A 23,232-nucleotide genomic window follows, 5' to 3' on the forward strand; every position below is an offset into this window, starting at 1 on the left:
TTGAAATGGATAGGCCACGCGTCATATGTACTCCTGAGGAACAGGCAGCTTCCAACCAGCAACGCCGCGAGCAGAACTAGGAACGAGCTCGTCTACGCCATGCCGATGCTGCATCCCGGGCTTTTTTTTATTGCACGCTTTCTTGTATGTATGTATGTATGTATGTATGTATGTATGTATGTATGTATGTATGTATGTATGTATGTATGTATGTATGTATGTATGTATGTATGTATGTACAGAGTGCGGCATATTTCGCTGCGCATGTTCGAAAAAGGTTTTGCGCTCACCGCTGTACCGTTCTTGCCGAAATTTTGTAGAAGGATCACATGTTGGATTCCACTACGTTCAGTGTAACAATTGCCACAGTTGATCGCCTGATATTTTAAAAAAAAATGCAAATTTGCCTGCACTTATGGGGATGCAAGCTGCTGCCGCGACGGCGCAAGCATAAGCTTGTGTTGCCGTCTGCCGGCGGCTACAGACAGCAGCCGGTCAGGGAGGTTTGCCGTGCGTTGCCCGCTCTTGGAACACGTGACTGCCCTCCCTGAAATGCTGCTTTCTAAGAGGACAGCTTAGATCCGCCTAGAAGATTTGCATGTGGAGAAAACACACAAGGACTTGTTTGCTTCTCACACTTGGCTTATATGGTACATCGATATATTGAATGTTAGTTAGTTGATCATTACGGATCATTAAGTTAAAGAGAACAAGATCGGTAACACTGCCGCATTTTAAAGATAATTACTTCCTCCGCCCGTCCCTCCCTCTTGCTTCATCCCTATTGGCTGACGCCAACTGGTGGCACATGACAGCGTTACGATATGGCGATGCGTAAAGCACGCGTCTAGGAAGGAGACCAGATCACTCGAAATCTGGAGGTACATGTGGGCTGCCAGTTAAGCAAGCCACCCGAACCAATAGCGCCAAGTATGGCTTGTACGAAATGAAAGAACAATATGACCGCGCGGACGATCACAGAGGCGACTATGGATGACCGAGTACGTCTCCCCCCGCAGACGAGGACAAGGATCCTGTGTTCGAGCTCGCTACCGCCGCCGTACCTGAGCTCCTCGTCGGCAGTCACGGTGTTCCTCGCCACGGACAAGATGAAAAGCAGCCGCGGCTTCCTCATGCGCTTCTCCGCCACCAACAGCCGCGGTGAGTCTCGAAAAACGCACGAGAAGGATCCGCGAGTAAAAGACTAAGCGATGTAACTCCGCTTGTGTAAATAACGCCCCAGAACGTGCTCATCACGTCCTGTCAGTGAAGGAATGCGATGTATTGATGCACGACGTAATGCGCCGAGCACTTTCTACTTGCAAGTCATGTGGGCATGCTTCGCGACCTCAACAAATGGGTTCATAAACAAATTACTCTCTAAACATATGCTAGGTGACAGTTGACCTCATAAATAATCATACAGTGCACTGTGTTAAACACTGTTGCGCTCAGGACCACGGAGGAAGGAAAATACTAGGAGGGAGCGTCACGTGACAATATTGAAGCCTAGTCATAAAAAAATTAGTGGAATGGGATGATGGGAAATAGGCCCTCACGTGATAGACAAGCGGTAGCTTTAGTCGGCTCGCTTTGGTTGCCTCTGCTGCGGGAGTTTTGGAATATTCGCACATAGTCGGCGTACAAAACGCACGCCGAAATTGAGTGAAGGAGTTCAAGTGTGTGAAGCAGTCGAGTCTGTGTTATGTCAGTCAGGTAAAGCACCGAACCACCACGCGGTTCGCCGCTTAAGCAAGCAGCAGACAAGCGTGAATCAGCGAACGAAGGCGTCGGTATTATGCCTAGCAATCCGCGACGACCACCTAAAGGACTGGTCGCGTTTCGGGGCGGTTTCAGGGAAACGAAGGAATCCTTTCGCCCTGCAAACGTGTGAAGGCAACCAAGCCGCCCCTGCAACGGCGATTCGTCGCGTTTGGGGGTATCTCCTGGGAAACAATATGATGTCTTTCGCCCCTGCAAACATGTGCAGGCGCTCAAGCGAGCGTTCAGTGTCGGCAGCGACTGCTTTTCCGTGTGAGAAAAATTCGTCCCACGTTGTGCCCAACAATGGACTGGCGAGCCGGGCACCCCGACCATATTTGAGGCCGTGCCGGCCCACTGCTATGGCAGACGGAACCAGTCGGCGCTGTCGTCTTGCTCAGTGCCTTCTGCATCTCAACAGACGGGCGAGAACTCAATGGGCACGCCTCAACAGCGTAAGGACGTGGCACCACACAATCTTACAAAATAGTGCAAATCTACATCAGTTCTATGAACACTACGTGTGCGTCTTGTTCACTGCCCCCATGACCACCATTTTAGAAGTCTCGCCTTCGTGTTGAAGGTCGCCGCAAGGGGATGTACGTTTGTGTCGTAATCGTCTTGCACTTTCACAAAACCAAGTGCCTCGGGAAATGTGCCATCCGGTTGACGAGGGCACAAGCGATCAGATCGGAGCACAATGTGTTCAAGGTTCTCCTCTTTGTCCCCGCATGCCCTGCACTGCACAGTACTGTCGTCTGCCGACTGGCCGTCTGCGCACCTTCGTGCGCAGTGTTCCCGCAGGGATCTCGAACAAAAGGCCAACACTTGTTGTACAGCCGCTCCGCAGAGATGGCCGCTTTGTGGACACTATACAGGGCCAGGCTATATTTTTGGTCCATAGCGGCTTGCCACATCGACGTATCCGCTTCCTGTACTCTAGAATGACCATTTCCTTTCGCTGTCCTCTTGGATAGGGTCAGTAAAGAAAAGTTCCTGCAGAGGTTGTAAGACGCCTGCTCCACTGTGTGCCCTTTAGAGGGGTGTACCGGAACACGCGCGGGGCCCACGGCTCATCACTCGTGAGGGGAAGACGTCCCTCGTAGGCTGCCTTGCTCCTTGCCTCGCGTGCCTCGAAGCTGGACCATCCGAGGTCGTCCTGGATGGCCTCGACTGTCACGCGCCCGTGACATGCCACGGCCAGTCGTACAACCCCGCGCTGACTACGTTCCAACCACTGGCGTGTTTTGGCGGACAGACAGTTGATGGCGTTGGCGAATGTTAGCATCGGCACGTGTATTGCCTTCCGCAGTTCACGCACTAGAACGAGCCTGTTGCACCCCCACAAGCTCCGTCGTCGCAACACATTGACGGCTCTCACAGACCCGCCTGTCGAACATGTTCCTCGTGTTTGGCAAACAGTGCCGCTGAGGTGTGACACTTCACCCCGATGTACCTGTATTCATCCGGTGCTGCAGTGTGAGTCCTCCTCCGGGAAGCAGCACAATAACGTCCCCCTCCGTGCCCGAAAACTGCAGAATGGTGCATGTTCTGGCATTGAAGTGGAGACCAAGACGCCGCTGGTGGTCGGCAGCCAGAGTTACCAAATTTCGGAGGTCTCTCTGCCAATAACACAAAGTCAATCCAGGTAGCGTCCACGTGCGTGCCGCGCCGTCGCACATGAGGCGGAATACGAGCCCAGATCCGCATTTCAGAAGAGCATGCTCCATCCCCGCCATATACAGCATGTAGAACAGCAGGCACAAAGGGCAGCCCTGCCTGAGTCCTCCCACAGGCTGTGTTTTGGCGTCTCTGAAGCACGGCACCACAGAGCTATCTGTGTACATCTGCCGAAGAAATTCTACCCACACACGAGCCATCTGTTGTTGTTCTAGTCGGCGGAAAAGCTAATCGCGCGGCACACTGTCATATGCCTTGGAGACATCAACAAAGCATCCACCTCTTGATTCCCTCCGTGCCACCTCAGTGGTATGGATGAGCACGAAAATATTGTCTTCCAAGCGTCGATTTGCTCGAAAGTCATTCTGGAGCTTGGACATTATGCCAGCTTTCTCTGCCCAGCCACAATCTTCCACAATTTTGGGAAGTTATCGCAAGCAAAGCACGAGACTTGAAGAAAGGGACAACATGAAGCGGTTCGTGTTGTCCCTTTCTTCGAGTCTCGTGTTTTGCTTGCGGTAACTTCCCAAAATCACGAATCACCAACTGGCCTACACCTACACACTGGTCTGACTCATCCACGACTCCGCGACTTCAGCAAAAATAGTCTATACTAGACGCTCATCAAAGTAATTAGCCGATAATCACTTAGGCCAGCGTCGCCTCGTCTCTTGCGCACAAAACTAACTCTGCCGCTCAACCAGTCAGATGCGATCGGACCGTCTTTCAGGATGGTGTAATGAATATTGTAGCGAGGTGTTCTCGAGCAGACTTGCTTAGGCATTTAGCGGGGCCCGCCGGTATTCCGTCCAGTCCGGTAGCAGTGTTTGCACTGATACGTGGGAGTTCGCGGTCAATAGCGAGCCTCGTTATCTGCCACGTGTGTCCTTCACTCGGGCGGTCAAGTCAAAGCCCCTCAATAAAAATCAAAATGAATGCCGTCCTCAGCTATTTTGAGCCAGGGCCCGCATCTCTCTTTTCAGACGGAGGAATTCCTCCCATGCCCGTATGCACGCTTCTACGGAGCATGATTTAGCAGCCGCTCTGTGAAGGCGGTTCGCGGTTTGTTTGCGGCAAGGGCTTCTTGCACTTCTTTGTCCCACCGGCCTTCGCGCTTTACGCCTCCACGGGTATTCACAAGGATTTCGTGCTTCTTCAGGTAGCGTCTTAATTCGCACACAAATTTTGAAAGTGCTGCTCAAACTCTTCAGCAATGGCCTCGTACGCCTACTGTGGTTTGGATGGGTTCCGGTGTTCCTTTGGATTCGTTTGGATTTGTAACATCCTCTACTTTGTTTTCCTGGTTCCAAGGTGCCGCGACCACGAACTGCCATGGGAAAGCCGCAACAAGCCTGCGCGATACATACGTGGCACGCTTAGTTTATCTCGCTCCACTCCGCGCTTATCCTTGTATAAGTGATACAACACATCGCTTCTCAGTTGGATAATCCTCTTTGCTGGAGTGCTCGTTCTCTGGTGCTCTCTGACCTCTCGAATGCTAGGGTCCTCGACCTGCTCAAGCCAACTCTTCTCTAGTCCCACTTGGCAATGTAGTGAAAGCACTTGACACTGGCGGCAATAGCGCGTTCTCAAGGACATCCTCGTTCTGCGGTTCGCGAAACTGGTTCTCCGGCTGACCAGTCTCGGGTGTCTCGTTATCGCGGTGGTCTGCACTGCATTCATTCGTTTCCGCCACAGTCTTATCGGGTGTTTCCTCCATCGTGTAACTCTCGTAACTGAGTTGAGTTGCCAATTTATTTATTTATTTACATATACTGCCATCTTGCATAGCAAGATGTTGCAGGAGTGAGTGCATATATATGTCCATCAATTGAAGAATACATTTTAGTGGGAACAAGAAAACAAACAATATTCAATGTCAGGAAGAGCTGGTTGATTAATGAACATAGTTAGGCAATAGGTCGGCAAATTCATCGCTCGATAACTCGCGCAAGGACCCATTCTCGCGCCTTTGGACGGGTTAATGCTTGTACAACCAGAAAATAATGCCCCTCTCTCGCAATGACATATCTGATCTGTCTGAGAACAAATGCGGACAGCATTCAGAGAGCTTTCCTGAAACGGCAGCTTCGGTTGTTAGCTTACCGAAAGGACCCTCGATGAACACTGTCGCCATTGGCAAGCAGACGATCTATTCTTCCACCACCTGGCGGATCCATGCACATTGGCCTGAGTGGTCGGACACATACGATGGATGGACAACATCCATTGTTGCTGCCGAGCCGCGCAGTGCTATATGCACGGTTTCCCGTTTACTGCCAGGTCAAGCACGTAAGGCTCCAACAACTTGATGTTTCATTCGCAGTCACTGACATACGAAAACGCGACCCTTTGTGCAGTTTACCGCCATGTGACCCGGCTCATTGCATTTGGAGCAAATGAGCGGCTTCCTAGTCTCAAAAGCTTTCTTTGCCTTTTATGCGTTGGTCACTTTTTCACTCAGTTCACCGCAGTCCTTTCATTTTTACCTGAAGGGACCTTTTTTTTTCTCTCTGTCAACTCGAGGGCTCGAATGGTGCTTCACATAACGGTTATTCGCACTTGTTTTCGAATTGTATGCCCTGTCAACTCCTAGGCTGTTGCTCGACGGCGCGGTGCGTACTCCTCAACGAGTTCGGCCGCTTTCGTCGCAGAAGGTACGTCGCCCCGATCCTGTAACCAATTCCTTTCCTGATCTGGGAGACAGTTAACTTCCCTAACAAAACCCTCTTCACTACTGTAGGCACTCAGTGCCTTTTAATCATTCGGCTAAGTTTACTCTTGTACAGAAACACGGGATAGCTCCTCGACTTCTCGGCGCCCCGAAATCTTTGTCTGAACGCTCTAAGTCTGTGCTTCTTCAGAAGGCAAGCCTTGACCTGCTCGTAGGTGTCCGCGTCCTCCTTGCTGAGCCGCGCAACCAACTATGCTGCCTCGCAGGGCAGAACCGTCGTCAGTAGCCTCTGAGACCATGTGTCTCGCTCAAACGCCATATAAGAAGCCAACAAACACTGACACGAAAGACAACACAGGGGAAATTATTTGTGCTTAATAAAGGAAATGAAGAAACGATAAATTAATCGAAATGAAAGGGGATGAAAAAACAACTTGCCGCAGATCGGGAACGATCCCACAACCTTCGCATTACGCGTGCGATGCTCTAGCAATCGAGCTACCGTGGTGCCATTTCCCCATCCACTTTCTTGGGTATTTATGTTTCCTGGTAGAACCCTGGGAGTGTTATACAGCGGCTAACACTCCCAGGGTTCTCTCAGTGGAAACGACGCCGCGGTAGCTCAATTGGTAGAGCATCGCACGCGCAATGCGAAGGTTGTGGGATCGTTCCCCACCTGCGACAAGTTTTTTCACCCACTTTCATTTTCATTAATTTATCGTTTCTTTTATTCAATTAGTAAGCACAAGGAAATTTCCCTATGTTGTCCTTAGTGTCAGTTTTTGCTGGCTTCTTATATGACTAATAAATATCGGGCCCCTCGGTTAACCCCCTTTCTTCTCGCTCAAACGACAGTTTTTCACACCTTCATTCAAAATTTGCAAGATGCAGACCGATATCCCCTGATACCACATGCGGCTGCATTTACCTAGACATTTTGAACTCTACCTCCTTGTTGAGAAGAGGTACCAGTTGCTGCAGGGACATTTGCCCGACCTATTTCTCAGGTTCCAACTTGCCGAGCTCAATCTGGCGTTCCAGCCTCCTTGCCCTGTCTTTCTTCCTTCCTTTCCCGCTCTTGCTGCTGCCTGTCGGGCTGATCTTCCTTTTTTTGTTCAGTGAGGCTCCATGCTTCACTGAGCTCCTCAACGATTGCCTGTCTGATCATGGGTTTTCGTGTCGAGCCCCTTGCGTCTCACACAACAGCAACAGGTCCAGCTTCCGCAGCATCTGCAAATCCATGGTCCTTTCGAGTACCGGCTACTTCCAAAACAACAATCCGAAAGTACGTAACCTTTAGGCTTTCAGCAAATTTATCTGCCAGTTCTAAAACCTAACCGTCTTTTAGAACCTTGTTCGCATCAAATAAAAAGCGAAGCACTCACCCACACGGGATCGATGTGTCGAGACAGCTGCTCTCTGGGCTGGCCGATCGTTGTTGCCGCTTGTCGCTTCAGATGTCACCGCTGATCACCAGTTGTTGCGGCGCTATAAGTTATGTCTCGAACCCGGCTCCATATGGTAGCGTGGCGGAGGCTTCGGGTTGAATAAACCAGAAGCTCGGAAGTTGGAAAATCGAAGACCAACAGGTTTATTGGCACTTGAACAAAACTTATTTACATCGTTGAGTAGAAAAAAACATAAAAAGGTTGTTTAGCGACGAGCATCTGAATGAGCCTCGTTTCCATGGCCCGGAACAGCTTCTTTTCTCTCAGCGTCGTCGTTATGCCACGTCTATGAAAACCCTCCCTCCTGGCGGTAGCCAGTCACACACAGGCCACAATCAAGACACACAAAACACACTGTCGCAGAAGGAATATTGGCGGAGAGAGGGTGTGACCATGGGAATGGCAGAGGAGATCTTTTACTTCGAACACTATGGTCTTCGCTGATTCTTAGTGGGCAGGCAGCAGTTCGTGGAGGCTTTGTTTCGGGAAACGTCCATGAGCCCTTCGCGTCGTCTCGCCTCCCCCGGCGTGGCAACTCTTTCTTCCCTTTGTGCCGCTTCTTCTCTGACGAGGGAAGCTCCTTCGGGAAAATTAGCAACGCCCTGCATCGCGTGGGAACTGCCTTCCGACTATCTTCCCAGCGTGGCTCTCGCATTCTATTCTTGTGCGTGACAAACAGCATGGCGTCTACTGCGGTCATAACAGCACCCAGCAACATGGCCGTCTGAACACTCGTTGAGAAATATAGTGCCTGCACGATAAGATACTACTCCTTCCTCCCACTTTCAAGCCCATGGTTTCACTAACTTCAGTCAACAGGAGCCATATTTTCCTTCAGGAAAAATAGCTGCGTGCTCTTCCCGCAGCCCCGTAGCTGCATGACGCTGCCGGCGAGAAAAAGGCGCATCAACTCGAATCTATAAGCTGCTACATTATTCGCGGGTGGGCTTAGATTTGAGGATGCGAAACCGCAGGCTTAGACAACCAGTTTGCGGACAGCGGTTACATCGCTGCACTAATTGGCTGGGATATCGAAAGCGTGCTGGCTAAGCCTAACCGGTCACCCGTATCACGTGTCACTTGAAACAAAACTGGATTGTGGGCCGCTGTACGGACATTCCTGCTGAATAAGTTCCGTTTCGCGACCTTGTTGTAGGTGGCGCATCAAGCGATGTCGCGAGAATGATGTGCCAATTATCTGAATATAATGCGTTCTCTTTCACTTGCTGCTCGTGCCGATGTATGTATTTTGACACCAAGCATATATTAAATTAAACTCAGTTGACCGTTTGCGCTGTCCGTGTTTACTTGTGTGTGTTGGATTTACATGCGCATTAAATCATGCTGCACCAACCAGCCCACCAATAATGTTTACTGCAAGCGTGCTGATGCATTCCGGTTAGCAGTGATATAGACAGCAAAACAAGAAGGAACAGGACTAACCTCAACCCTTCCCTATATGCCTTTTTGGCTTTACGCGCAAACGTACCCGCTTAAAAAGAGTTTGCACCCTTCGGGGCTTGTCTTGTCCCACAACAATAATCATCATTTGCCTTGCCCGCATTTCCTTTCTTTAACGCTGCGAGCTCGGTACTTCCATGTCATGAACGGCATGCGCGTTCTGATCGTGACATAGCATTCTCGACAGGAAAGTAGCGAGCGCAGCGATTTCAAGAAACTAACGCAAGCAAGACAGATGACGATTATTGTTGCGGGAGAAATATACACCCCAAAGGGTGCAACTGCTTTAAGAGTGTAAGTGGCCCGCCAGTGAAATCGGCGAAGGTATGTTTGAAGCCGCCAAGGAAGCGAGCGCCGGAGGAGGAAAGTGCCAGGAGGTTGAGAAGAGAATCCTTTTCGGCTTTAGCATGTCTTGGTAATATTGATGACAGCGAACCACACGCACGAATAACATACGCAGTACTGAACAGCTTAACTCAGGCTAATGAAAGAAAACATGTAGTGATATTACAGTGAGTCCCGGGACGTACTGGTATAGCAGGCAACGAATTAGCGGACTCGTTGGCAAAATCGGCCCATAAAGAGGCAGAAATTCAACTCATCCCTTTATCACCAATGGACACAAAACACGTATTGAGAGTACTAAAGAAGGACTTGTGTATGTCGACCTGTTTTAATGAAAATACTAAGGAATCAATTCTTTACCAAGTGTGCCCTCAACTCAAATACCAGCTGGACGTAGAACTTTCGAAAAGTGCCGAGACACTCATTCATCGCCTGTGGATTGGGACAGCATACACCAAACATTTCCTATATCGCATAAAACGAGCTTCCCCGGCTTGCTCCTGTGGCCACGACGATGAGGATGTTCGCCATCTGCTCCTCGAATGCCCCATGTACGCGACGCAAAGACGGCAGCAAGAACAAGAGCTGCACCCCCACTGATCCTCACCGACCTTTGTCACTCGCTAAATTGCTGGGCCCATGGCCATCGAAAATAGCACAGTGAACGCACTTGAACATTTTTACGAATAGACAGGCATCCTCAACAAGTACTACATATTGTACTGAATAGTCAAACGATGTTACTATAACTTGCTTCTATTACAGTCTAGCCCGGTTATAACGAAGTCGGCGAGAATCGGAAATCACTTCGCTATATCCGCTATTTCGTAATATGTGGACTATGAAAAAAAAAAATGCAAACATGGGCATACTGATTTATTGCCGCTGAAATAAGTGGTCCAGCGTCCCCTGAACACGTTTCGCGAGTGCGGACTTCAGGATTGCGGCTTCCATACCATCCAACTGCGAACCAAAGATGTGGTCGAATTCCGGACTCCCGAGGTACATCCGTAGCGTGTCAACAGCTGCGATAGCTGCTGCGGAGGTGACCGGCTTAGGGACACAACACGAGACCGGCGTGTCATGCGATGCAGTGAAGCAACCTTTCGCTTCGCGGGAGAGCAAACGACGCCATGGAAGGACGCCGTCAGCCGAATTTTGCTCTCATTTTCGCGGGAAAAATCGCCTCAAGGACGCAAAAATGTGTTGACTGACAGATTATTTTTCGGTTGGTATTAAATCTCTTCGTTATATCCGCTGACGCGCTCATATTTACTTCGTTAAAACCGGACCCAAAATGTATTGAAAATGCAAAAATTGGAATGGGAAATTGAAATCCCTTCGTTATAAGCGCTATTTCGCTATAAGTGGCTTCGTTATACAGTCCAGCCCACATGTAACGAACTTGATCGTCACGTGGCATTTGTTCGTTGTATCCAAAGTTCGTACTAAGTGGACCACCTATAATACGGGAAAAAAGAGCAAGCGAGACGAAAGTTCACTTTATTTTTGAAAAAAGTCTGTGATGCATGTCTGCTTCTTCAAAGCTGATCGCATCACTGCCGTTTCTAATTTTTCCAGCGCGGTAATATGTTCATCGCCAAGGCCTCTGCTGCACACGAGTTCCTTAAGCGGCGCGATGTAACCGATCGCGGTTGAAGCGTTCACAGCAACCGGCGGTAGAGCAGCATCCTCGTCATCGTCCTCGTCGGTCTCTGGGCAGTCAGGAAGGGCTCGCACTTCACGCACAATAGCTTCGTCAGTGCATGGCTCCGCAATGTCGGCGTCTTCATCAGCAGAAACGAAATCGTCCCAGGCAACGTCAGGTCCGGCCAGCTGCGTGTCAACGACGCGTTGCCACAAGTCCTCGTGCGACCGGCCTTCCGGTGGGTGATCTATGGCGTCCTCGGTGCCTGGGCCCATAAAACCCGCCTTGCGGAAGCAATTTTCTATGCACTCCGCGGTGAGTTCCATCCACGCCGCTTTCAACATGTCCACGGCGGCAAGCAAGCTGATTTATTTTACCCGCAAGGGAGCGCCGGGGGACGCTTTGTGCGCTCTGTGTTCGCGTCGTGTCAGCCTGCCGCGGGTTCGCAGTCCAGCGAAACCGCACCAAACACCGCCGGCTCGGTCAACTACAGGGGCCCGACAGCTTCGCGTTCGCTCTAACCGAGTGTTGAGGCCACAACAGTTCGTTCTATGTGAGACACTGTGCCATTGCCCCAATATATATTTTGACGGTAGCACCGCCCTCGTTCGTACTAAGCGAGCGTTCGTTATATCTGCGCTTGTTATAAGTGGGCTGGACTGCTGGGCTAGACTGTATTTGTAGTTATTAGCGCTTGTATATTACGTGTAATACTTTTTTTTATTCTGTGCATGCTTTATTTTAACTTTGTGTAAATCCTCATCTGTCTATATGCTCTACATCACGGCCGCTTGCGTGTGTTTGTGACTTTGTTTACTAACTCGTTGTGGGGCAACATGCATCTGCCTTTTATATATATATATATGTTCATGGGTGTATAGGACTGTGTGCTGTGGATTTCTGATCCTACGACGTGGTTTCTTTTCATTTGCTTACATATATTTCTTTATATTGTTGTTCCCGCTATGCGAAAAGGAGTAGTCGTCACCATTATAAGTTCGTCTTTCTTTTATTTGCATTTCAATAAAAAAAAATAACCGCGCGCCGGGGAAAGCACGAAGGAGCGCGCTGAGCGAAAGCCACGCAGACAGAGAGGCTATGAAGGGAAAGCAAAGCGCGCACAAGTGAGAGCGCCTCTGAAAAGATTCCCGAGTTTTAATCCAGGTTAGTGTAGGCCGCGGAAGGGAAAATACGAGCACCTTATTAGCAACAGTTAAATAAGACAGAACACACCACTGAGTGTATAGGCTTACTTATTTTGCGGCTTTTCCCTACCGCGTTTGGGGAAACGCCAAACCGTTGCCCGTGGGAGCTGCGTCGATTCAGCGTCTACTCCGAGCAACCAAAAGCACTGCCAAACGCGGCCGGACTACTTGGCGCGGTAACACATGTGCAGCAGCTACGCGCCCGTAGCTGTCTGCGAGTATACATAGTATGCACGTACGTCATTCAGGGATACTCCGCGACTTCCGGTTTACGGCGGCACCATGTTGGGGAACCTATGGGGAACCAGCGCTGGATAGGCGGCGCGTCGAAAATATAGTGTTCCTGTATATGCTCCCGCAGGGAGCATATCCCTGCGGGAGCATATACAGGAACACTACGAAAATAGTGCGTTGCACGCCGCCCTGGCGACGAAACACGGCATATCCCAGCCGCTCGACCAGACGACACATACGTGCGCGGCCGTATTATATAGTTCGTATGTTTCCGTTTACGCGCCGCTTCAAGTGGACAGTTTTCGTAAAGAAGCTAGCGCCATCAAGTGAAGAAATGACGAAAGAAGCTTTTTAAGCTTTATATATTTTTCACAGTGTGTCGCGGCGAACACGTGTGTTTCTTTAATGGTTGCGCGTGTGCCGTTGCCATGCGTGCGGGGCAGCCTGTCTCGCAAATCTAGCAGCTATGGCTCCGGTCGTGCTGCGCTATGCTTTCGGAAGTATTAGTTGGCCTGAAGACTTTCCATATTTCTCTGGCTAGACATAAAAAATTCAGATGTTACTTCGCCACAGCAGTCAATGGAGAAGAAAGCTTTATCGCATCAGCTGACTCGCGCAAGCAAGGGTTTGAGTGCTCCGCTGCTGGATCCGTAACAACGCTGGCTACATTTAGCACTAATTACATAAATTTACCGGATGCATCTCAGCGCCGAGTCCTCATCCGCATGCGCATTTTAAAAAGCACATAGGCGGCTTAAGCCGCGTTCAGACTACGTGCGCTACGTACGGATCGTTCGCACGGAACGTAAGCGTAAGCACAAAAAGCGCAACTATTTTGTTCACGCTACTGTTGCATTGAGCGGAAACTACGCAACAATCGCAACCAGCCTGGGCGTAAATATTGGAGTACGCGCTACTTTTACGACAGGCACAGATACGACTGTTACGACGCCGCCAATGCACGAAGCAGTTTCGGTTTGCATCTTCCGCTCACCGAGCTCCCGGCCTCCCCATATTCCGCGTTTTCATCCGGTAGCAGCGTTGACGTAGCAGTAATCCGACGTAGCAGCGTTGTTCTTTGCGCGTCTATGCGGTTTGACGCTGTTATTGTGCTGTGTGCTCGTGGCTGGTGATGATACTAGCTTCGGAAGCCTCTGCGTGACCGCCATCCCAGCCATCCGGCGTTGCAACGCTGTTTCTTGCTGCTGCTGCCGACGCCATCCGAGTTTTCCCGGGTTTGCGACGAACGCGCGCGGTGTCCCTGAGTGCAGTGCGGTTTTCGGGTCTCATTGTGTTGTGTACACTGCCCGTGCCTAGTGATGATGTTAAGTGCGGAAGCTTCTTCGCTGTGCAGCGATGAATGACTAATTGAAGAAGTGCGACAGAGGCCGGTACTCTATGACTGGCGCCTGAAAACTTTGGGCTTGAAGAGCCTCGACCTGCGCTAACAGCCGCTTGCTGATCGGCGCCATGTTGAAAAATGCTAAACGCGGCTGTCCCAGGACGGTGATTGGCCAATCGTAAAAAACTTATCTTATCGAAATGCTCAATGTGAACATAGGCGGTTGCTAGCTGTGTAAACAGTCCTTCCAGCAGCTGCGTAAATTGCAATAAATACGCCACTTATAGAGGATGCGACTGTAGTCTGAACGCGGCATTAGTCGCGCGTGCGCCGGCAGTATGCGCACACAACTCGTATTACAAGGCAGCTTCCCTCCGACATAATTCTTGGCAAATAATGGATAATATTTACTTTTCGTATCGTTCGCTTCGTGCGGTGGCATTGGAAGGGGCTTGGCGGTGGTATGGCGAAGGAAAAATGGTTGGTACATATGCCGGATGGTGCATGCTATTGCTCATTTTGTTTCCGACGAAATGCCGACTGCACATTCTGCTGTTTGGTACTGGCTGCCACGGCTGACCGTCTTCACTATCGAGTAAACCAAGCACACACGCGAAATTCGATTTAGAAACCAGCCCGACACCGTTTGACAGGGCGACAAGACAGGAACTTACTCCGCTCGCCTGACTGCTTTGATCCAACGCCGCCTCCGTTCTTGTTCGTAGGGTTTAGATGGAAAGACGCAGAAAGATACATCCTCCCTCATCCCGACGTAGTTGCGGCACTTGTATACGCAACAGTATCGTCGGCGTCCTTTTGTTTTCCTCCGACTTTCAGCGCACGTAACGCCACTACCAGTAGCAATTTTCGTCCGCGGGAGCGGCTGCGTTGTGAACGTTCTGACCGCCAGGGCGGCGCTGTAGGTGTCGTGAAAATAAAGCCCCTCAATCTCCCAAAGTAGCGCCATTCGCTTCCCTCCTCCTCCGCTCGGCGCGGCCTCGACGGTGGCGCCGCCGGTGGTGGGCCTGCCGTAGCAGACGACGGCTAACACGCTACGGGAGGAAATCCACAGAAAAGTTCGTTCGAGCCCTGCGGAGCAGTTTTTTCAATCGAGATCTTTCTTCGTCAGTCGGTAACTGGCCTTTAGAATTTAGTGTTAGAATTGCGGAGGAAATACAGAAAATGACCATTATTCAAGGCGTATTTAAGGCGTAAAGCGCGCGACGTTGAGAGTTCGTGTTGCTGAAACGCGACGCAAGCACGCGGTGTACTCAAACACGCGCGTAATTACCAAAGTTTCAGGTGTTGACAGCGTGAAAGTATGTGTACGTGGTTTCGTAGGTTCATTCACGTACCTGCAGGACACTTTTGTTCGGTCGGCGCGTGAGAGATTCCGGCTGTGTGCGGTCAGCAATGCCTGGCAACAGGGCCGTTTTTTCATTGCGGGGTGCTTTGGTAATCGTGACGATATATATATTTTTTTTACAAGTACTGCTCCAGGAGGGCACATGTAATGGCTAACGGAGGCCTCTAAAGAGCACGTAACATTACACTAATGCAGGCGTCGCAGGGAGTGTTCGCATGCAAAATTGGCTGTCCGCGATCTTATACCCCCTTGGCATGCACAGGCTTCGGCGAGCCCCATCCAGCGCTGGTTCTAGCTTTGGTGTTCCCGTTGCCGCTTTGGTGCCCTGGAAGCGCCGTCAATAATACGAAATAATGACAAGTTCTTACGCTAGTAAATAAAATTTAGTGAAGAAATACAATCGCGCCGAGGCACCAACTTCTAAAGCAGCGCTAGCGCGCGAGTATTATGAAACGCCGACGAGGAATTTACCGGCCCACGTACAACTCTACGATCAAAGTGCACGTTAAACATCCCCAGGCGAGCTAGATAAAGTTATCCGGAGCCATCCACTGCGACCTCCATCCTAGCTTTAGTCGCTTCGGAACGCTAAAAACATTAATCACCACAAACCAAATCAATACATGCGGGCGTACATTCGAAGCCAAAAGACTGCATCGTAAGTCATAGTGAGCCTTGCAATAGCGTCGAGAATGTGCTAACTTCTGGTGGAGCTCAAAACACACCCTGAATAAAGTCGCTTTTATGTCACAGGCCAGCTGCAGATGCGTGCATTTCACCGCAAGACGATACTATATGAAACAAAGAGAGCACATTCGAAAAAAGAAAGTCAAACAACGCGCTAAAAACCACGCAGAGCATGAACACCCACTTTTTCGAAGCGGAAGGCGTGAACTAGGCTCAAAATAAGAGGTTGTGAGTAGCCGTGGCCCTTACTTCACTAAGCCGTGCGTTCTTTGCCATTTCCTCGAAGTCAGCCCGCCCGATCCTGCGAATCCACACTTCTTTTTGCGTTGCGCCCGCCGGACGGCAAAGCAAAAAGCTTTTTGCCCTCGCTGTGTCTGTTGCGGCAACCGAAGGCGCAGCAGCATGGCATCGCAATTAAGTTCTCGGCCCTGCACATCCTATTAAGCTAACGCACTCTGTCAGTCCACCTGCCGTACTTTCGTCGCGCAGGCCCAACAATGGAGCTCGGCGCGCGCTGGAAAGAAAAAATATACAAAAGCGCGGCGCCTGCTCCGCGCTGGAAAGAAAAAAATATACAAAAGCGCGGCGCCCGCTTCCACGTGACACAGATTGGCCAATGGGGGAGCGGTGGAGGCTGGGGCGACAGGAAGCGTGGAGGAGGTCGCGCCAGGGTGAGCGGGGTGTCGGAAAGATCTAAGAATGGCGCTACTTTTGAAAAATTGAGGGGCTTTGCGTGAAAACTCCAGCGCTGGTTCCCCATAGTGTTCCTGTATATGCTCCCGCAGGGAGCAGAGTTGCGCATAACTTTTCCGGCGCCGCTCGCACCGCTATTGGCCGAGCGCGAAAAATGACGTCAGATGATCCGCGCCGCTGCGAAGCCAACTTTACGGGCGCATCGCCGACTCATGCGAACTCGTCGTTTCCGTCAGTACCATCGCCATTGCAATCAGTGGACCGTCGATCGTGCGTTCAGAGGAGCAGCTAGAAGCTCTTGCATCTTGAATCTTTGTCTACTTGCACATTTGCTGCTACTAAATAGTAAGCACTACTAAATAGTAAGTACTACTAAATAGGAATAGTAAATAAAAGTAAGCTTTGCTTAAAATGTGCGCATGTCAACATTTGAAATGCGCTTAAATATGTGTCTGCACCGCATGTATCGAAAACGTGCAGCTGTTGTGAACGATGGTTAGTGATAAATGGCGCTCTGTTAACGGTCACTGACATAACTGCAGGCACGATAGCTCTCTTGGCGACGGTCATTAATCGGCTGGTATCGGCAGCCAAAATGCGCTAAGTGTCCACCTTACGTGTGTGAAGTTTTAAACACTCTTTAAAACATTTCTTGCTTTCTGACCATGATAAGACAACTTCATATGCATGCTGAAAATCATTGCATCGCTTTTTGTGGCAACGTACTGCGCGTTTGCGAGCGAACTTTGGAGCTGTTCGAGCCACGGGAGTATTTTATTTTGGGGAATCGAAGGCGGTCCTACCCCCTATTTGTACGTTCGTGTGTGTGTTTGTATATGCGTGTTTACATAGGTACATACAAAGTTTCGGTTGGTTGGAAGCCCACCCCCTCCGGCTGCACGAATGACTCGTTCGAGCGTAGCCTGTATTAAGAAGTGCCCTTTGCTAAGCGCCTGCGAACAATTGGCGCTTGTAGCTCGCGACCACTAGAGAAAAAGGCGGAACACCGCGCGGCATTTGGCTCCTGCGCGCGCGAGGAGTGGCTTCGCTGCAGAGCTGGATCACGGCGGCGGACCTATGCGCAACTCTGCTCCCTGCGGGAGCATATACAGGAACACTAGTTCCCCATAGGCCTATGCGCGCGCCCACGGAGGAAGGAAACTAAGGAGAGGCCCTGACGTCACTCTTTGTGAAGCTAAAGTGAAGCCGGAAGTTGGCGTTGCTCATGACGTGTCTCCGCCTATCGGGCCAGCTCTCCTCTCTTGTTTACATTTCTCGCGAAACCACGCCGCGCTGCGCGCAACCGTGCTGCTCGGACCCGCGCGCTCGGCAGCAATACTAAGCAATCGTTAGCACGTTAGCATGATTCCGCCAAAGAGGGCGAAATTTCCCGCGGATTTTCCTTCCTGTAGCCATTGCCGTGGCGCGGTACACAGCGTACACCGTTGCATGCGCGTTCATTTCACGAACTTTAGTTCCTCCTGTCCCACCTGGCCGCAGCAACATACCGTAGAGCATGGTCCAGATAACGCAGCGCAACAAAACACGGAGACCAAGGCAAACCTGCCCGCTAGGCGCCTCTGCCACGGTCCGAAACCTACGGAGCAACACGTGTGAACGCACAGACCCATAACAAAGCCGCCATTGTGGCCCGAAAGGCGTGGCCGCTACAGCAAAGAAATAAAAAAAAACAGAGGAGAACCTACTACGTCATTTCCTCCACACTTTTCTCCTAGCGCGCGGAGGGGGTAGGGCCTCTCCTCAGTTTCCTTCCTCCATGCGCGCGCCTATGGTGGCTATACGCGCGCCTGTTGATAAGGTTCCCCAAGATGGCGGAAGGTAGCGGAAGCAGACGACATCAGCGGATTTGACGTCACGTGCATACTATGTATAGATCGTTTTATTGAGGGCGCCGCCATTTTACGATCACAACGCCGTCTATCGTCCGGCTCCATGCTGGTATATGGGATGGAGAGTGCACAGCGAACGTGCTGTTGACGACGAATAGCAAACTTTCGCGCTTTCTTGAGAGGTGTCAACAAATTGTTTGGAATGGGAAATTTCATAGCGTGTCGTCACTAAGCTTTTTGCTTCGATATAGCCGCAGTATCGAACGGCGACGGGCCTCGAGGGGCCCCCGCGGCTCTGCCCACGATCGAAATAGGAGGATAGTCAAGCCTGAACATTGTCGATACGTAACGTATACATGTAGCGTGTTATTATTGTATGTCTAGACGTGAACTCTGTTAAGGTATCACTCAGGCGACAACAACGCCGCACCAGCGTGCATCCCAATCCAGGAAACTGTGAAGCTCCGAGGAAACACGTTTTGCTAGCTTTCGTGCTCCTAAAATTTTCGCGGTACAATTTTCTAAACATTGTTTATCTGGCAACCGGGCATCAAGCTTTACAAAATAAAGAACTTTAAGATAACTCGATCGAAAGGGCTGTTAACACGAATAAAATGAGCTGATGATGGTGGCCGCGAATATGCCACGATCAACCAGACGCACGCGACGCGTCGAAAGGTTGCGCGTCGCCTACTCGAGTGTCGCCTCGTCGCTGCGCACGCTGGGCGTGTCGAGTTTCATAGCACGGGGCGTCTTTTGTTTCTTTTTTAACGAGCGTTTATTTGGCGTTTTTTGGAAAGCTAGTCACACAGCAGTCATTCATCCTCGAAAAGGTTGTTTGCAACCAGGCTCTAAAGGTGTTCAGAGGCTATTCGTGCAAAAACAATTAGTGATGTCTATAAAGCGGATCGTGATAATTGGCTTTCTTTATTTCACTAGTCAATACAAGCATGGTACCTAACTATAGCACAAATAAATATTCCTGGTGTAAATATATGCGTCTGAGTTTGACTACTCGATACTTATTACTCGTATTCGATTCGTATTCGAAAACTCCCCCCTTCTAAATATGGGTCGATAAAGCCCCTCACGGCTGGTGCTCGGTGGCACACCCGATACGAGCGACCAGATCTTTGTCCAGCTGATATGTGAAGGTTTACAAGGAGCCGATTTCTCGTGCTCAGTGGCTTTGTTCTTGCTCAGCTCGTCATTATGCAGAATGCTTGGGTGTAGCTGCATGAGTACTCACGCTGTTCTCCTTCTTGCCCTTTTGATTCTCTGACGTCCCCCAGCTACGCTCCTTTGTCTATCCCATTGCACTACATATGGCTGTCCACCGGCAATCTACTCTAGACGTTTATTCTCTGCCCAATTATACTTGTTACATAAGCTAATTTAATTTGCACAGTGTATGTAATCGCATATGCGCTCTATATACCATGTTGCCCGGTCCTTCGCATTACTGCACGCGCGCTTGGTTTGAGTCTCCTTGTTGCTGAAACAGTAAGACAGAGCGCAAAGTTTACGTCGAGTTGTAGAATGCATTGACCAAGGCGAGCCCGTTTAACGGCCAGTATGATTATGGCCGGGGGTCTGTCATAAATCGCTTGCCTCTCTCCACAGATCTGTGCAGCAGCCCCGGCCAGTTCCAGTGCGGCAACGTGGCCTGCATTCCGACAACGCGCGTGTGTGACGGACGGTTCGACTGCGCCGACGGCTCCGACGAGCAGCACTGCCGTGAGTCAACACAGTCGTTCACTATATATATATCTATAGGTTGCGTTGGTTATGTCCGGCGATTACTCCCTGATGCGAAGTTTGAGTGCAGCTTTGTACGTGTTTTCGTTTCGCGATATACTGAGGCAAATATTTTGAGAGCGAAGTCACCGACTGGCAGTGGTTCATAAAGCCCCTTGATAATTTGAAAGTAGCGACACTCTCCTCCTCACGGTGCTTTCCTCCTCGATTCTCCTCGCCCGCCGGCTGCGCACGGCGCGCTTTTCCTCCTGGGCTCCCGCAGACGGGCCGCAGGATTCTATGGAGGCGTGTTATTTTTGGCCAGTTGCGCACCCCAGTGGGGTTAAAAATTTTGAGAAATGCTAATAACAGCATCGATAATGCTGGAGGCAACGTTTATGAGGAGGTTGGTTTTTTCTTAAAGCCGTATGAAAGGGGTATACCGGTGTAAAGGGAGCTTTGAGGCGAGTTCTATACTCCAGACAATTTTTCTGCCACATGATCAGATGCTTTACTTCGTGCGTCTGATCTAGTATTGCTTGTGACACATCTTTTTGTGTGTCGCTTATTAAGCGAAAGCCTTAGACCTCTGCTTCAAGGTCCCGTTGTGAGCTATAGAAAATATCACGTGACCGAAGGAAGGCGGGAAGCGAACCAAAGCATGTGCAGCCGCGTATAAGAGATGATTATTGATTAGCAAAGCAATGATTGATTAGTGATTGGATTAAGATGAAATCGGGTGTATTAAGGAGGATTAAGGTGGATTAAAGTCGATGAAGGTGTGTTAGGGTGAATGAAGATTGATTAGGGTGCATAAAGGAGGACTAGGTTGGATTAATGTCGATGAAGGTGGATTAGGGTGGATGAAGGTGCGTTGAGGTGCATTAAGGACGATTATAGTGCATTAGGGTGGATTATAGTGCATGAAGGAAGATAAGGGTGGATTAAGAAGGATTAAGGTGCCTTAAGGAGGATTATGATGGGCTAGGGTGAAATAAAGTGAGTGAAGAAGGATTAGGGTGGATTAAGGAGGATAAGGGTGGATTAAGGTAGATGCATGTGGATTCGGGTAGATTAAGGTGAATTAAGGGCGATTATAGTGGATTAGGGTGTATTAAAGTGAATAAGGTAGCATTGTGGTTGATTAAGGAGGATTAAAGTGCATTAAGGAGGTTTACAGTAGATTAAGGTCGATGAAGGTGGATTAGGGTGCATTAAGGAGGACTTTCGTGGATTATGGTGGATTAAAGTGAATGAAGGAGGATTAGGGTCGATGAATATGGATTCTGTGGATTAATGTGCATTAGGAGGATTATAGCAGACTAATCGGTCTTATTACTCAATGGACCCTAATTAACCTTAGTCCACTCTAATCCACCTTAATGCTCCTTCATCCACCTTAATACTCCCAATCCACCTTAATACAACCTTATCAACCTACATCGCCCATAATGCACCTTAGCCTACCCTATACCGTCTTAATCCTCCTCTATCAACCCTAATCCATCATAATCCACCTTAATCCTTATTCATATGCCTTAATCTAACTTAATCCTGATTAATAGTCCCAATCTACCTTAATACACGCTAATCCACCTCTATCAAACCTAATCCCTCTCCATGGTCCCTAATTTATTTTATTTATTTATTTATACATACTGCAGCCCGTTAGGGCTATGGCAGGAGTGGGTGTACATGCGAGGAAAACTGACTATGATATGCAGAAACAAGAACATAGAAATATAAAGATGTGAAGGAACTATACATCAGCAATAGCATTTAAAAATTGAGAAATGGGTAACAAACGAACTTCGGCAGGTAACAAATTCCACTGTTCAATCATGCGGGGAAACAAACTGTATTTGAAAGTGTTAGTGCGTGGATGGAGTGGTCTGATATTAGAGGCATGATAAGCTCTAGTTGAAGTCGGGCAAGCAGACATTAAAAGGGAGGGATCTGATAGGTGACAAAGAGAGTTCTTATAAGAATAGAAAATCTTCAGAGATTCTATGGGCCGCCGCCTAGAGAGAAACTGGAGGTTTAATTCCGTAAGAGCAGCTGACGGCGAAAAGTCTCGGTCGAAGCGACGGTAAACAAAACGAATGGCCTTCCTCTGGACCGACTCAATACAATTAATTTCACATTGTTTATATGGGTTCCATACGGAGGAAGCATATTCTAAAATTGGGCGAATCAGTGTTTTATATGCTACTAATTTAGTGTCCCTCGGAGCAGGAGACAACGTCCGGCGGATGTAACCAAGTTTTTTTAACGCTTTACTACAAATGTAATCTATATGTTTAGACCAAGACAAGGTGGGTGTAAAAATGACGCCTAAATATTTGTATCGAAAAACTCGTGTTAGTGGTACACCGTTGCATATATAATCATAACATACGGGCATGTGTCTGTGAGTAAAAGACATTACAACAGTTTTATCAAAATTTATGCTCATTTTCCAAGTAGCACACCAGTCACAAAATGAAACAAAGGAATCTTTAAGGCGCTGATGATCAGCGAGTGAGTCAACTGGGCTGTACATAACACAATCATCTGCATAGAGGCGTATTTTTGAAGTAACATGGTCTGGAAGGTCGTTAATAAACAATAAGAATAGTAGAGGGCCAAGTACGGATCCCTGTGGGACTCCTGAGGTGACGTCGACTACAGACGAATCCGCAGAATCATAGCATACGAATTGGTAACGCAAAGAAAGGAAACTGGAAATCCAAGACACTAACTGAGGGTTATTTAGAATATTATGGAGTTTCAAAAGCAATTTAGAATGTAGTACTGTGTCAAAAGCTTTGCTAAAGTCAATGAAAATGGTGTCAATCTGATTACCTAAGTCGATGTAATGGGAAAGGTCATGAGTGAACTCCGTAAGTTGTGTTACAGTACTAAAACCGCGTCTGAAGCCGCGCTGAAAGCTGTTCAATAGGTTATTATTTTCAAGGAACAGTATTATATGCTTATAGATTATGTGTTCTAGTATTTTACATGAGGTTGCAGTTAAAGAAATAGGCCTATAGTTAGATAAAAGCTGCCTGCAGTCACCAGATTTATATAAAGGTAATCCACTTTAATCCCCTAATCCACCT

At 49.2% G+C, this 23,232-nt stretch overlaps 2 protein-coding genes and 1 non-coding gene across 7 annotated transcripts in view; 2 read left to right on the forward strand and 1 right to left on the reverse strand.

Annotated features, from left to right (window-relative positions):
- The window catches only part of Rtca (RNA 3'-terminal phosphate cyclase), a 303,555-nt gene that overhangs the window by 33,421 nt on the left and 246,902 nt on the right, over positions 1-23,232 (forward strand). For all 5 annotated transcript variants that reach the window (XR_008614321.2, XM_055075593.2, XM_055075591.2 and 2 more), the window contains exons 4-5: positions 1,020-1,161; positions 20,018-20,131. Coding sequence is in view for 4 of the 5 variants with exons in the window: in XM_055075593.2 (XP_054931568.1) it covers positions 1,020-1,161; positions 20,018-20,131 (256 nt within the window). In the remaining variant the exon portion in view is untranslated. The remainder of the gene's footprint in view (positions 1-1,019; positions 1,162-20,017; positions 20,132-23,232) is intronic.
- On the forward strand, positions 6,727-6,799 carry TRNAA-CGC (transfer RNA alanine (anticodon CGC)). The gene has a single exon. It is a non-coding gene; the product is annotated as a tRNA-Ala (tRNA).
- Positions 10,777-11,385, reverse strand: LOC129386976 (tigger transposable element-derived protein 6-like; the record flags this gene model as incomplete). Its single annotated transcript, XM_055075598.2, has 1 exon — positions 10,777-11,385. A coding segment is annotated over one exon (513 nt), but the record flags the coding sequence as incomplete, so codon positions are not given.

This window comes from Dermacentor andersoni, chromosome 11 (genome assembly GCF_023375885.2).
Source record: "Dermacentor andersoni chromosome 11, qqDerAnde1_hic_scaffold, whole genome shotgun sequence".
NCBI classification, from domain to species: Eukaryota; Metazoa; Arthropoda; class Arachnida; order Ixodida; family Ixodidae; genus Dermacentor; species Dermacentor andersoni.